At 43.5% G+C, this 16,250-nt stretch overlaps 1 protein-coding gene across 3 annotated transcripts in view; it reads left to right on the top strand.

Moving 5' to 3' along the window:
- Nucleotides 1-16,250, top strand: part of rbks (ribokinase) — a 41,226-nt gene that overhangs the window by 11,208 nt on the left and 13,768 nt on the right. For all 3 annotated transcript variants that reach the window (XM_052085836.1, XM_052085835.1, XM_052085837.1), the window contains exons 4-7: nucleotides 1,190-1,253; nucleotides 2,133-2,195; nucleotides 4,149-4,313; nucleotides 11,878-11,969. In XM_052085836.1, coding sequence (XP_051941796.1) covers nucleotides 1,190-1,253; nucleotides 2,133-2,195; nucleotides 4,149-4,313; nucleotides 11,878-11,969 — 384 coding nt within the window. The remainder of the gene's footprint in view (nucleotides 1-1,189; nucleotides 1,254-2,132; nucleotides 2,196-4,148; nucleotides 4,314-11,877; nucleotides 11,970-16,250) is intronic.

Genomic DNA, 16,250 nt, shown 5'->3' with positions numbered 1-16,250 from the left:
CGCGCATACCAGCCTTATGCAGTTCTAAAGCTTTGTCGATTTTAGTGCGTGAAATGTTTGTGAGGTTTTGGAGGAAGGTGCAGCAAAAGGAATTTATGCTGACCATTTTGGTCATGATGGCATCAATGGAGCCGTCCTCTCTGCCATTGTCATACTGGTAATGACACAACTTCTCCAGTCGAACGCAGATCAAACTGTTCCGAAAAGTGCAAAATTGCCACGTGTGATGTTTGTGTTGGATCTGTTTGCTATTTAACAGGGGACTTAGTACCTGGTTCATGGAGGATGACAGACAGATGATCATTCACAACTTGTTAACTCAACAAAGTCAGCAACTGTATCTCCCCACTGTGACTGTTCTCTACGCTGTTCACACCAAAGCGATATACAGTATATTCCAACAACTTTTTAGCAACTCCCAAAACTTCATTTTATGGCATAAACTCTACATGTCTCATTTTCTCTTGATCAATACCAGACTGCGTGCATACGCCACCCACTCTTGCACGCCTCCAAACAAGCCTATTCCCATACGACACAACCCTACATCTCCGATCAGTAAGCATGGTGTGGCCTTTCAACCCAAGCACTAAAGCACCGGCGCCCCACCTCTGTCAGAACAAAGAGGCCCGATCGATAACAACCCAGTGCAGGAGGAGCTCTCCGGGCATGGGGAGAACCCAAAAATAGACATTCTAGCTTATCAAAAACATCCAAGACAGAAGGCCACTCTTCAAAGTGAATGAGGCCAAGCAGCCAATACCAGCCCAACCCATCATCACACAGCTACAAGTACCCGTATTTTGGCATGTTTTTTGGAGAGCGTGGGTTCGAAGCAGGTGCCTCAGGCCAAGGTGGGGACCCCCTCCACAACCCAAAGTAGCTATAGATGTGGACGGAAGAAAGGAAAATGAAGCTAGGTGGGCATGAAGAGGCGTAAAGGCGGGGTAATCGTGTCTTCAAGGCTTGGCGCAGCTGGTCGTGTGTTTGCGCGTGTGTGCTTTTGTTGACTTTTGTGTGTTCACGTTTGCTCATTGTCGGCGGCGGCACCATGCCAGTATGCTGGCAGGGCACACGAAAATCCAACTCATCGGAGATTTAAGTATACACTTTTCAAACGTTGCCGCTAACCAAGTCTGACCCTGCTTGACATCTTCCTTGTAATCGTTTTGTCTTCTGTCTATTCTAGGTTGGTAACGACTCCTTTGGAGACAGTTATACCCAGAATTTCAAGGACAATGGCGTGTACACAGGTAAACACGAGTGTTTCCCAAGATATCGCACGCTTTTGAGTTTTATGTGCGCTAAAAGTTTCAATATTTTCACAAACAAAGGTTGCAGCCAAATTCGGTGAATACGGCAAAATTAGTTTTCATAGCTTATGCACACTGAGTGCACAGGTGTGGTCCAACATTTGTAGCCTAGATTCGACTAGAAGTTTGCTATTTGTATGCTAACTTTTTGCTTTAACAATCAACAACTAAGAGCAAAAAATAAATACATCAATAAAATTGAAATGGAATCGCACTGGCTACCAGAAATCTTCACAAAACCGTGCCATCAAAATCTGCCCGAAACCAAGACTTTTCGGTACCGATACTTTAAAACTAACAGTGCCATACAGTGTGCGTCTACACAGTGCGCGCCTCTTTGTCCAAAGTGGTTGCCGTGTTTTTTGGCGTGGGTGGAAGAAAAAGTGAAAGAGAGAGAAGAGAAATGACCACAAAAGATGAAGGATGGAAATCAGTCCATGTTTCGCTTACATAGCCAACAGACAAAGCCTGTCTGCAAAGCATGCTATAAAATTACTCAAGCTAGCTGAAGGAAAACCTCCACCACAGTACAGTGGCCAAACTCCTTACTGAGCAACAGGTAAGCACATGTGACACATTCAAACAACATGCCTTCCCATATCTCTCTTAAGTCAAACCAGTGTGAATTGTTTTGTGACGAGGAAACTTAATCAATAGCGTTTGTCAACTAGCAGAGTTGAGCCCACTGTCACCATCTACACAACCCAATTTCGTCACCCATTTACCCACAATGCGTGGATTTAGAATCAAACTTGAAATGTTGCTATTGTCACAACATTGTGATGTAGTGTTTTCTTTTTTCATTCCTCACTTTCTTAGGCTTTGTTGGACGGACCTCTGAAGCAGCCACCGGCGTTGCCTCCATCATTGTCAACGATGCAGGTAAAGGCTTTTGAATCCAGTCGAGACCCCACAGCAGAGATCTTAAAGCCACTTATCATCTACTTTAAGCATGCTCACTGCTCACTGTTAGTCCTGTTGCATGCACACAGATACACATATTCTCACTTCTCTATAATGATCAGGTAATACACCCTCAGATGTACAGGTGATCCAAGCAAGCATTGTCGTATATTCAAATTTACAAAAATGTGTTCACATGGCGAACAGTCCACTGCAGATAAATTCAAGTCATGAAGCTCACAAGAAATTGTATTTGAATGTTACATCTCAATCTCCTTGTATCAAATGCCAAAACACACGAATGTTGCAATATAATTTTTAACACATCATCTTAAATCATTGTCAGATTATTTATCAGTCAGGTCTCCATCCATCCATCCATCCATTGAATCCGCTTACCCTCACAAGGGTCGCAAGTGTGCTGCAGCCTATCCCAGCTGTCTTCGGGCAGTAGGTGGGGGACACCCTGAACCGGTTGCCAGCCAATCGCAGGGCACACATAGACGATCAACCATCCGTGCTCACACTCATACCTAGGGAGAATTTGGAGTGTTAGCCTGCCATGCATGTTTTTGGAATGTGGGAGGAAACCGGAGCACCCGGAGAAAACCCACGCAGGCCCGGGGAGAACATGCAAACTCCACACAGGGAGGCCGGAGCTGGAATCGAACCCGGTACCTCTGCACTGTGAAGCCCACGTGCTAACCACTGGACTACCGGGCCGCCCACTCTACTCCATGTTTTTGTTTTTTGCCCCAGCCACCCGAATGATTGAAGATGTTCATGCCTACTTTTTTCCATTAGTCTCAGGGAAGGGAATGTAAACATGTAAACATTACATCTTATATTTAATATTTATCAGCGTTTTTTAATGTATTGCTCCACATTCTGATTGAATCGGTGATCGAGTATTTTTTTGGAAAAGATTTTGTCAGAAGCGAGCAAATAATCATTTTGCTCTTATAACTTTGCTCTTCTGGCAAATGTTTACACGCTAGTTCAAGCAAAAGAGTTTGAACTTCACGCCGGCACGGGTTGAACATGCAAACTCCACACAGGAAGGCTGGAGTCGGAATAAAAAAATTTACTTGAATTAAAGGTTTAATTTTCCTCTTTTTTTTGGGGGGGGGGGGGGTGTAGTCTTATATTATATCAAAAAAATGTTTGAAGCTAAAGAGCACATCTTAACCAGGGGTGCCACTAATTATGGAAGGCACCGTCGACCTGTCTGTAGTACTGCAGTAGTTTTTGACCCTAAGCATTCTGACATTATAAAAGATCTAAAGTTAAGACCGAGACAATTAGCACACAAATCTTAGAGACAATTTCTACAAAACTTTGCAAAGGGATGAAAAGAGAAACGGGGAACAAATTCACTTTAGGTGAGAATAAAAGTGCACATACAAGAATTTTCACCATTTGTATTACTATAGGGCCACTGGAAAATGTTTTGAGGTTTTTGGGGGGTTTTTTTTATCTTGTATTTTTCAATCATAAAATATCCTGGATTGGTCAACCCTAACTATTCTACTTTCCACTCATAATGCTAAAATGGAAATATAAAAGTGTGAAAACAATTGGATGTGGATGTATGCCTTGGAAATTACAAATTATATTTATTTGCATTCACCCATAAATGACGTATATCAAAACTATGGATACTGGAGTTATAATTGTAAAATCTATGAAAGTCATTCATTTTGTTTTTTACGAGTGAATGGAACACAGGTGGCTTTACCCATGTCACTGTACATGTTGCCCATTTCTAAAGCCAAATGTACTGTAAGTTGATCGACATTCAGCTGATTTGACAGCCAATTTGCGCACGGAAAATCAAGTCAACACTATTTGGAGATGTCACATAACTCAAATTGCAGAGTCTGGAAACTCGGCCATCCTCATAGATCCGTGCATGCGGTTGTCTTCACGCAGGTGAGAATGCCATTGTGATTGTGGCTGGTGCCAACATGAAGCTGAACAAGGAGGAGCTTCAGGATGCTCTTCCAGTCATCAGTTCTGCAAAAGTACTGATTTGCCAGCTTGAGATTTCCCCCCAAATGTCTTTACGGGCATTACGCATGGCTCAAGAGAATAAAGGTCAGTAGATGTCGACTGTATGGACTCTTATATGATTTCACCTCTGGGGTTTTGGACACAGAACATATTTTAACAATGTATTTGTGGGGGCAGATTTGGGAGAAGTTACTTTTTATTGTTTGGTTGCAGACATTTGGGTCTCTGGAATGCCTGCTAACACCTCCAAATGTGAAATAAAACGTTTTTTGGGATGAGGTTGTCAAAGTAAATCCTATTTCTGAAAATCGTGAGCAAGCGTTTTTTTTTTTTGCCCCGCCGTTTTTAAAACGTAACATTGATGTCGCTAAAAGCGTTAGAGTTTGACAAGAGTTTCATACTGTTCTTGATCGGTTAGTGTCGTCAACGTGGGGGCGTTGCGGGGTGTATTCATGCTTGGCTGTGTGTCCAGGTGCCACATACACACAGTCTAGTGGATGAACTGCTGTCTTCATAAGTTAGAGCGTGCACACTTCCCCGATGAGCTCCATCCCACCGGTTGTTACTGTCATGAAAATCGCACTCACACCAGCAGTATATGGGAGAGAATGGGCGCTGGCTCACGTCACACAGACTGCCCACTAAAATGAGCAGATTTCAGCCAAACAAGAAATAGTGTCTCCAAAGTGCGTTCTAATTCATGATCCTTGAGCGATCGCGATGAAGCGTCTCACAAACCTGCAACCAAGAAAACTGTTTTAATTTGTGGAAATAATGCAGTGTCTTAATGTTCATATTTCATTTATAACTATTTCCAAATCGGTACATTAATCGTACCACCAGGGTAGTTGTTTGCTTTCCTGTGTCTCCTTCCACCTTGTCAAAGTGACCAGGTTACAGGATTTGTCATCCTTAACAGCATCCTATTATGAGAAGCACTCGGCGTCATTAAGACGTCTGGGGAGTTTCTCATCAGGGCCCGTCACTCGTAATCGATCGCCGCGCACTGCCAGAACGCAAACGTCAGAGCCATAACTGCCTTGCAGATGGGATGCCCAGATGGCCTCGCTGAACGCCACCCTCTTTTACCGCGCCCCCCCTCTCTTCCCGTTCCACGTGACGAGCCCGACCATGTGGCAGGAGAGAGATGAGGAGAGCGAACGGGCTTGGCAAAGAGACCACCTCGATGTTGTGGCACCAATCGCGTCGTATGAATGCAATTCTCTGGAGGGATTGGGCGTTAATGCGTTTGACGTTGAAGACTTAACGAGGATGACCCAAAATTACGCAAATGTCAGTCGCTGAAGGCAACGTGTCCTGTAAATGCCGGCTTCCGGAAACACTTGTCAGGAGAACCTATTCAAAAAAGACTTTACTTGAGGAAAATCATACGTTCTGTTTATTTAGATAATAGCATGAATTCAATCGAAAGAACTGCAGAAATGTGGAGTTTCTTTTTTCGTTGTTTCTCAACGCCAGATTGAATCAGACCTACTTCACATGTTTTACGTACTTCCCGATGACTCATTCGTGTGCACAAGCCATCTTCCCGTTTCCATTCCCAAGTTTTCTTCAGTCAGCAACAAGCAGCTGTTTTTCAACACTCTATCGAAGGTTTTTCAGCATTACCGGTATTTGCCACACCTCCAGAACAGCCTTTGACGCAATTCAGAGTAGGAAGTAGCAGACATGACTCAGTTCGTGTGCATCTCAGAATTTGCACATCTGTGCCATGAGCTGGGCTGCTCTGTTTGTGTGCGAGAGTTTGTTCACGCAGTTCCACTCACGCCTGCAGAATAAGTGGGAGCGATCAATATCAGCTAGGAAGATTTTGTCCACCGTCTGTGTACTTGGGAATTCGCAAAAGCCACACTTGCCTGCATATTGATTAGCTTTCATCCTTAGCAGTCTCTTATTTGCTTCTTCCATGCACACTTCAAGAGCGCCGGGCTCATTTATTTGCCACCAGCACTGGAAATATCGCGCTTGGCGCAAACACTGTGATCACGCCACAGATGGAAGATCCAGGAACATTTTTACACACCCTTGGATTCGTCCATGATTTCAAACAAATGTCAAAACTATTAACAACATTAGCATACAATATGATTAAGACTGTTTCTTGAATTGGTGATTTTCATTGCTAAAAATGTACCGGTACACTGGTGTCAGTTAAAGATGCCGCAATTCCACACTTTTAACAATATTATCAAGCGCTTCCTACTAATGTCCAGAACTTATGAATTGAAGGGATAACGATATAAATTTGCTCATTAAGAACTAAATTATGTAATTTTTGCTGTACTTACAGCACCGTCTGTCAGTGGTTATATAGAGGAGACATTCTGCTTTTCTTTCCCCACAAATTAAAACAGTGGTCCGAATCTTGCAGTCGCGCCTCACAGTGAATGTTTGCGGCAGTCAGCTGCTTCCTTCGACCAGTGCGGGGGTTCCCAAATGTTTTTTGATCGAAGATCTACTTTTCGATCAACCACCCAGTTACCGACACATGCCATAATGAGCAACAGCCATAACGGCCCCAAAGATGAACGAAAACAGAAAAATAAAGTAGATACAAGAATTGGTGAGTTTGTGAAGCGGAAATCACTGCCTACCTTTGTCGAGACCTGACGCGGAGGCGTATAGACGCACCTTTGCCGCGTGTAGACTATCGTAGCTCTTGTGTACTGTTTTAAAATGCTTCTATTGGCCCTCCAGATTGCCATTCTTTGCCAGTACCCTTGGTGAAATCTACATGAAACAAACTGAAAAAGAATGATAAGAACAACAAAAGATGTAGCGCAGCAGCTCTGATCGCAAGCTCCAATTGCAGACTGCTGACCGCTAACAACTTCCGGTGATGCAGGTCATGCGCCACCGTTAAGTTAAAAAATGACCTGCTATTTATTTTTTTAAATAGTCTCTATGAAAGTGAGACTGACAGGGTGCGCTAATCATGCAGTGTGCACTAACACAAAAATATATCTCATTAAATACACGCCTACAGACACACAAATTAGTTGGGTTGTTTTTTGTTTCCCTCGGACACCCTTCGAATGCGATTGCGATCGGCATATTGGGCACACCTGGACGAGTGAAATCAAAACCCTGAGTGTGGAAAACAATCCCTTAGCCTGTGCTTCCCTAACCCCCCAACCCCGCACGAAATGTTTCTTATCAGAAGATAACACTGTTATAATCCTATTCTGCACATCAAACAACACTCACTGCAACTCTGCTTCATGTTCAACTGAACCACAGTCCACACTGGGGTAGTGGCGTTTCAAGTGCATTAGCATGTTTTTCGTGTTCCCGGAAATTCACCCAATCTCAGCATTAGGAGTGTCGGCACGCAGCTTGAGTTTCAACCACATATTTTTCCCCAACTCAATATTTAACCAGGAAGCTGAAATGCTCCCAAGCAGGAGATTTTCTTGACAGGAGAGGGTCCTGAAACTCCAGTTTATCGCTAGCTGTAGCCATCATGCAAACGGCGAACACAAACTGCACATGTGCTCTGACACAAAACACACAACTTCCATTCCTGGAACTCGCCCATGAGCAGCCCTGTGCCAAACTGAATGCCCAGTACGGAAACGGTTGACGATAAAAACATTTATTCTTACACCCCTACTTGATGCCCACATTGACTTGTCCCAAAATTTTAAATATAGAGTATAATATTAGACCAATATCATCAGAATGAAAACTCCTGACGTACACGTAATAAGTACTGGAACAATGAACGGTCATTCCTGATTATAATGGTAGACTAAAAACATTTTGGTTTGACGTCAAGAGATGAATGAGAGATAACATTTCAAAATTTATTTCTACAAATCTACATCAGGGTCACAACCACACACAATTTAAAAATATAATATTAATTGTGACTGATCATAGTAAGTGAATAAAATCATTGGAACAGATCAAATAGATTAAAATAGATCAAATAAAGCAAAGTAATTAAAGTAAATGACTCAGGACTGTAACGATGTAGACAAGCACATGAGCGCTCGGTGAATAAACCGGTGTGTCTTGTTTTTCGTGCAGGGGCAAGTCGACCTGACCATGTTTGGGTATTTGGCAGACCGCGTTGCACCTCTGTGAGCATTCTGTTTTTTAATTCCACATCACCTGACAATTTGTTGAGAGAAAGTTAGATTTTAGACCAGGTGAAACCAGGGTGTTCTACTGTATGTGTTTGTTTTGGGGGTCACTCCCTTCAGTCGAATTTGAATGCTTTGTAGGGATTTATTCTGAACTTTGATTGAGCCAATCCAAATTCACTTCTCTTCTCTGATGAGCTCCTTTGGCATTTGAGGTCATTATACGTCCTAATCAATTTGTTTGCACATTTCTTCAAATTATTTGTTTCATACACGGACGCATGATCCCAAGTACCCATCCCACAATGGCCAATTTAAAACATCCGCAAGTAGGGATCTTCTTGCAGTTCCTTCTAGACCCGGGGTGCCCATTAGGTCGATCCTGATCTACCGGTAGATCTAAGACAGGTCCCAAGTAGATCCGAGGAGTGTCGAGGAGAAAAAAAACAAACAACTATTTGTGTGTCTTTGTACATGTTAGTAATATATTTTTTGTGTTCATGTACACTGCACCCTAATCATCTTATCAGTCTCATTTTCACCCCAAAAAATATTTAAAAAATAAAATAACGCAGGTAAATCTTAAATTTACGGTGGCGCGTGATTACGTCACCGGAAGTTGTTTGCGCTCAGCAGTTTGCAATTGCAGCTTGTGAACAGAGCTGTTGCGCTCTATCTTTTATCGTCATGATTCTCATTCAGAGTTTGCTTCGTGTACAATTCACCGAGGGCACGGGCAAAGAATAGGAATCTAGGAGGGCCCAGGGAAGCACTTCAAAACAGTACGTGTGAGCTACGATAGTTAACAGGCTGCAAAAGTGCATCGCTTGCCTCAGTTTCAGGCTGTTTATCATCATGGCGTATGCGCGTGTGTGTGTGTGTGCGTGTGCGCGTGCACATGTGCACGCCGGTAAGGGTAGGTCCCGGGAGGTTAGTTGATCGAAAAGTAGATCTTCGATCCAAAAGGTTTGGGCACCCCTGTTCTAGACATACATTGCATATGTGGTGGATCTTCTGCTTGGATTCCAGCGAGTCCATTTTATGCCTCTGCATTGTCGAGCACGTGCCTCTCCTGCAGAGAATGAGTGGAGCCGTTCTGGCAAGGATGCAAGTCGGCTGTGTTCACTCCCACAACAGCGCCTACTCCTGTTTCTAGCTGCAGGTGTCTACAAAAATCCCAAAAGAAAGATAACTCAATCCCGTGCGCACAGACTGCGTTTTTCTCTAGATTTGCGCCTGGCACTTAATATCAAAACCAAATGTTCATAGCCCATGAATTAGCCTCACTGTTCCAATATTTTTGCAGAGTGACTATGTCTCGTTTTCGACATAATCATTGTGATTGTGTATGTTGAAGTGGAAGCCATTATTTCCACCAAAAATCTACCTCAAAGCGCCAGGTGGCCCAAGCCCGATGCAAACCCACGCAGATGCTCTCCAATGTGCCCACGCAAACACATGCGCGCGCACACACACACACGCACACGCACAAACACACTCCCAAACTGCATACATACTGGTATAAAGCCGAGTTTGATATTGCCGTACTGTAAAGTGCATACACATTTGCAAGAGGCTTGATTTTGTATCCAGTGGGATGCAAATTAATCACTTTGTCAAGGTGGGCTTCTCCTCACCCATACAAATGAATTGCGGCATTAGATGCATTAATGCTTCCTGCTCATGAATATGCATCAGGCTGTGATGTTCACCACGTACAGATAATTCCAAATGTCTCTGCTCTACTCTTAAATATAAACACAGAAAATGTCACAGTGGATGTCACTCACACATTGACATCTCCACTGTATTGGATCGGGTCTAGACTCGGGTCTAGATGTAGTCATGTAAATGACATTTACACATCCTCACGTTGCTCTGGAAATGCAACGGTTACATCTGAAGGATCTGAGCCTGTTCCTAGCAGCCATTTTCCAAGCACTTTTTTTTCCAATGCTATTTTAATCATTTAAAAAAAGGCGCCTTTTTATGGAAGCGTTTCAACTGCAGCTTTCCAGTAGAGCAGGGGTGCCCATTAGGTAGATCCTGATCTACCGGTAAATCTAAGACAGGTCCCAAGTAGATCCGAGGATTGTCGAGGAGAAAAAAAAACAAACAAATATTTGTGTGTCTTTGTACATTCATTCATTCATTCATCTTCCGAGCCGCTTGATCCTCACTAGGGTCGCGGGGGGTGCTGGAGCCCATCCCAGCCGTCTCCAGGCAGTAGGCGGGGGACACCCTGAATCGGTTGCCAGCCAATCGCAGGGCACACAGAGACGAACAACCATTCGCACTCACACTCACACCTAGGGACAATTTAGAGTGTTCAATCAGCCTGCCACGCAGGTTTTTGGAATGTGGGAGGAAACCGGAGCACCCGGAGAAAACCCACGCAGGCCCGGGGAGAACATGCAAACTCCACACAGGGAGGCCGGAGCCGGAATCGAACCCGGTACCTCTGCACTGTGAAGCCGACGTGCTAACCACTGGATTACCGGGCCGCCGTCTTTGTACATGTTAGTAATATATTTTTGTGTTAATGTAGGCTGCACCCTAATCATCCTATCAGTCTCATTTTCACCAAAAAAATATATATATTCAAAAAAAATAAGATAAACCAGGTAAATCTTAAATTTATGGTGGCGTGTGATTACGTCACCGGAAGTTGTTACCGCTCAGCAGTTTGCAATTGCAGCTTGTGATAAGAGCTTTTGCGCTCTATCTTTTATCGTCATGATTCTCTTTCAGTTTGCTTCGTGTACAATTCACCGAGGGCACGAGCAAAGAATAGGAATCTAGGAGGGCCCAGGGAAGCACTTTAATACGGTACGTGTGAGCTACGATAGTTAACAGGCTGCTAAAGTGCGTCGCATGCCTCCGTTTCAGGCTGTTTCTCATCATGGCGTGCGCGCGTGTGCGTGTGTGTGTGTGTGTGTGTGTGTGTGTGTGTGTGTGTGTGTGTGTGTGTGTGTGTGTGTGTGTGTGTGCGTGCGCCGGTAAGGGTAGATCCCGGGAGGTTAGTTGATCAAAAAGTAGATCTTCGATCCAAAAAGTTTGGGCACCCCTGCAGTAGAGCAATCCCCAACAGTAGTTTATGATCTTACCTGTTCCATTGAAATGTTAATTAAGGTCATTCTCGCCCTTGAAAGTGTAGAAATGTGCCAACTGCAAAGATCTTAAATGTAAATGCTAAATTATTGTGTTATGTAGATGAAAGCACTTTCTGGATCCATTGTTTGCTCACGTTTATGTTCCAGATGGGAGCAAAAGTCACCTTAATCTGGGATTCTGCTCGACCAACACTTTTTTTGGTCGGACACGAAACATGGGTGGTCGCAATTATTAAGTAATTAGTAAATGTGTAATGCAGGACAAAGATGTTTGGAAGAGTCCTCTGATATGATGTAACGTTCTTCATGCGTCTTGGTATATAGAAGAATGAGATCTAGTATATATTAAAACATACAACCTTATAAAATAAAACATAAATGTGAGATAACCTTACCAGTCACATTGACTACTCACTCTTGTTGCAGTTACGACAATATTCAACCCGGCGCCAGCTATCCCTGACTTGGATCCTGATTTCTATCGACTCTCTGATGTCTTTTGCTGCAATGAGTCTGAGGTGATGAGTCACACTTTTCTATCCCGCCTCCCCTCCTGACAAGCAATTTGCATTCATTATTCTTGGCCATTACTTGACAGTTTAACTTTGCCAAATATTATGAAATTGTCAGACTTTTGGTCATTATTTGAGCATCCAGTTTCAATTTAACTGTTATTATACGTTATCAATCGAGAAGGAGCTGTGTGGCCCCGGGAGGTTCCACAGAGCCCACACATCATACACCTTTCCACAGTGATTCACCTGTAGTCTATATCCTGGTTCTTGACTTCTTCTAGCACATCAATAGCGTCACTGTATCCTTTAAATGTAAAGTACATGCAAACATTCTGGTGCGACAATGGGAATCGGGATCTCCGCCCTTTTACAGTCATGGTACAGTACCTCACGTCTTGGCTGCGGGGTGATGACAGATGAGTGAAAGTGGGTTTGTTTTACTGGGCATTGCGATGACAAAAACAGAGCAGATGTGCTTTTCGGGTGAGTCAATCACCCTTTGGGAGTTCATGTGAACTGCTATTTGATGTCGTGTTGCAGAGCAGAAAGACCACATGCGGCCAGGTGTGCGGACATGAAAGGAACGGTGGCGAGAAGAGTAAAAACCGCAGCAGTCACGTTAAAGTGGAGCATGCAAGGGTGGAAAAAAAAATTTGAAGGAAAAAATGTACTGTGTAAAGAGATGCCCAAGTGTTCCAGTTTGTCCGTATTTTGTTACGAGCAGCTACCATATGTTCCCCTGTTACGAAGTGAGTAGCGCTTGACTCGTTTGTACCGCAGCTTGTGATTGGCTGACAAAATTTGTTGACGATATAATTGAATTTCCCTCATTATAAAAATAATTGTATTCAAGTGCATCTGATGGTAAAGGTTGCTCCTTCAGCTCCGTAACAGCTGCAGGATAGCTAAAGTGGCAAAACACTGTGCACACCGGCTCTTCTAAAAGTCACTAATCATTGCCCTCATGACAGCAAATGCCATAATTTTCGGACTACAAAACACGCTTGATGAAAAGCCGCAACAGCTAAATTTAGCCATTTGTACCAGTGCACACGTTGGCCGCTTCATACTAATAGGGCTCCACGTTCTAACATGGCAAAGAACTGAGGTCACACAAAAGGATTTTTTATTTACCTTCGGGAGATGCTTTATTTTTTTTTCAATTTTGACACAGTGAGATCCCAGATCCTTTTTCAGTCACTCTTGTGAGGTCAATTCACCGACAAGCCTATCATGAAGCAATGTAAATAAAGTCCATTGCAAATCAGCATTGGAAAATAATTTGTTACTTGTTTGGGAGACGCAAGTGATGTTGCTGCGTGGCCAGGAATGCTGTCTTTCGTGGCTATCCGTTAGCGCCAGTTGTCCTTTGCCAGCAATGATGGTGGGAGTCGGTCGCCAAACAAATCACAGAGAGAGGGTCGCGCTGCAGATGTGGCTGAATGTATGGCACTCCTTCCCTCTGCTCATAAAACTCAATTTATGATTATTTTCGCTCTACTCTTGCAAAAGTGTTGGGTTAAATTCCGCCTCCGGCCTTCTTGTGTGGAGTTTGCATGTTCTCCCTGTGCCCGCATTCCAAAAACATACATGGCAGATTAATCGAACACTCTAAATTGTCCCTCGGTGCGAGTGTGAGTGCGAATGTGTGTTGATCTCTGTGCCCTGCGATTGGCTGGCAACCGGTTCAGGGTGTCGTCAGGGTGAGGATAGGCGGTTTAGAAAATGCGTTTTACGGACCTTTCAACCTAAAACACAACAGAATGCATTACATAAAACATGGGCATTAATACCAATCGCAACAACTACTCCGACGTACGCCTTGTTGTTAGAAGCACTTATACATGAATGAGGAGAGAATCAAAGTCTCCGTTCACCCATTGACCCGAGGCGTCATGATCCATCAAGCATGATGTCACACACGTCTGCTACAAGCCAAATTTGACAGTAAACAACAAGCTGTAGCGTCCATGATTGAATTCACACGTTGATTCAGTTTACCTTCCCCACTTACTGTAGATCCGCTTCATTTTCAAGCCCCGACACTCATGTCAACTCATCGATTCAACATTGCACCTCCAGCAACTATGAAAAGCAAATAAATACATGTCTAGACAGAAATGATAATACACAGCCACACACAGGACAGTCCAAAAACAGGAAATTAATGAGTAGGTTATCATATGCCTCAGCCAAGAGGAGGCAGTGCCTCAAAGGTTAAAAACCTATCAATATTTGCCTTATCAGCAATGTTAGTTTTTGGGAAGTTTTGACTTTGACCACCCAATAAATATTGTTGAAATTACGTTAGAGCTTTTTTGTTTTGTTTTGTTTTTTTTGAAAAATTGAAGCGGCCCGGTAGTCCAGTGGTTAGCACGTCGGCTTCACAGTGCAGAGGTGCCGGGTTCGATTCCAGCTCCGGCCTCCCTGTGTGGAGTTTGCATGTTCTCCCCGGGCCTGCGTGGGTTTTCTCCGGGTGCTCCGGTTTCCTCCCACATTCCAAAAATATGCGTGGCAGGCTAATTGAACACTCTAAATTGTCCCTAGGTGTGAGTGTGAGTGCGAATGGTTGTTTGTTTCTGTGTGCCCTACGATTGGCTGGCAACCGATTCAGGGTGTCCCCCGCCTACTGCCCGAAGACAGCTGGGATAGGCTCCAGCACCCCCCGCGACCCTAGTGAGGATCAAGCGGTTCGGAAGATGAATGAATGAATGAATGAAAAATTGAACTTCATTAAATGACCATGCAACTCATTCTGAAATATCAATGTGCTTCCAGAGAACGTTTTTCACTAAAACTGTTTTTTCTTGTAGTACGTAAACAAAACTTACAATGGCAATCAAGTGCCAAGACGTATCACATTAATCCACACTGAAATGTTTTTTTAAAGTAAGCTGTTAAGATTTCGTCACTCGAAACTATTTAAAGAAAGAAAATAAGATGAAATTATCCCGAAAGTATTTGTGTTGTTTGGAAGTTGCTGGTGGCGTGCGTTTGTATTTGAGATGTGAGATGTGATATGTGTACATGACATTTTATTCATCTTTAATTTTGTTGTTAATAGCTCTTCAGGGTTGGTGCAGTTTTAACCGTCCTCAAGCAATTTCAGTCTTTGTGAACCTCAGTTATTGCTATTTATTCTTGCATGAGTCATATTTTTTTCCGCAAAGAATGAAGAGATTTAGTTAAGTCTTACCCTCATAGAGCCACCCTGGACACCTTTTAAGTCTCGACCACTGCGCACCAACCACCCTTTGAATAATAAGCACATTTTTAATGAATACTTCTTTGGCAATGTGAATCAAAACTGAGCATTTTATTTATGTTTATTTTTATTTTTTTGATCCGGCCCCTTTTATTGGATCTCAGTAGACTGATTCAAAGTGAGTTTACGTAAACGGCAATTTGAACCGAATGCAAAATAAACATTTACGTGAGTATCTTCCGGATATTAAAAAAATAATAATGAATTTAAAGTCCCCATTATCGCCAAAATGATGAAAACAATTCAACAGACGCTCGGCACATCTTGGCCATGAATATAGAACTTAAAAGCATCCACCCCTGTAATGTGTACTACACAATTACGTATGACGATAGGCAGAAACTTAAACGTGGTCTTATTCTTGTACACAGAGGGATTCGGGGGCAGGGGGAGAGGATTAATGCCCCGGTGTAAAGCCGATGACTAACAAAACGCCTTTTGTACGTGTGTGTGTGTGTGTGTGTGTGTGTGTGTGTGTGTGTGTGAGAGAGAGAGAGAGAGCCCCTGACAAAACTGCATAGCTGTGGGCTCTTCAACATTGATATGCCGTGGTTTATTTTTGAACTTGTACAAGGTCACGGTTCACTTTGACACTGCGCAGAAAAACATAAGCATCAGATGGGTAGACCGCCATTTGACACGAGTGTCAGTCTTGCGTGAACCCCTGCCCGCGAGGTTATCTGGCACGCACGCCGCCCAGGTGTGTGTGCATGTGTCTGTTTGCCTGTGTGTTCTCACTGTAACCAGGGTGTAGATGAAGGTGGGGTGGGGGGCATTGGAGGGATTAAGCAAGACAATGTACAGGCGCTCCCTTTCATCAACAGCTCGCATACGATGTTAAAGCGCTTTCTGAGAGGGCCGATGACATCTTTCATCTGAGGATCTTACCTGCCAAAAGGAAGGCCTGGTTTTATTTTCAGCCCAACGGACAGAACAAAGAGAAGACAGAACGGTGCATACTCCCAACTACAGAAATAAAATAGTGACACAAAGTCACTCCACTTGTCAAGTGGGGACAA

This window comes from Hippocampus zosterae, chromosome 14, assembly GCF_025434085.1.
Source record: "Hippocampus zosterae strain Florida chromosome 14, ASM2543408v3, whole genome shotgun sequence".
In the NCBI taxonomy this organism is placed as follows: Eukaryota; Metazoa; Chordata; class Actinopteri; order Syngnathiformes; family Syngnathidae; genus Hippocampus; species Hippocampus zosterae.
This window is presented reverse-complemented; position numbering and strand designations above follow the sequence as displayed.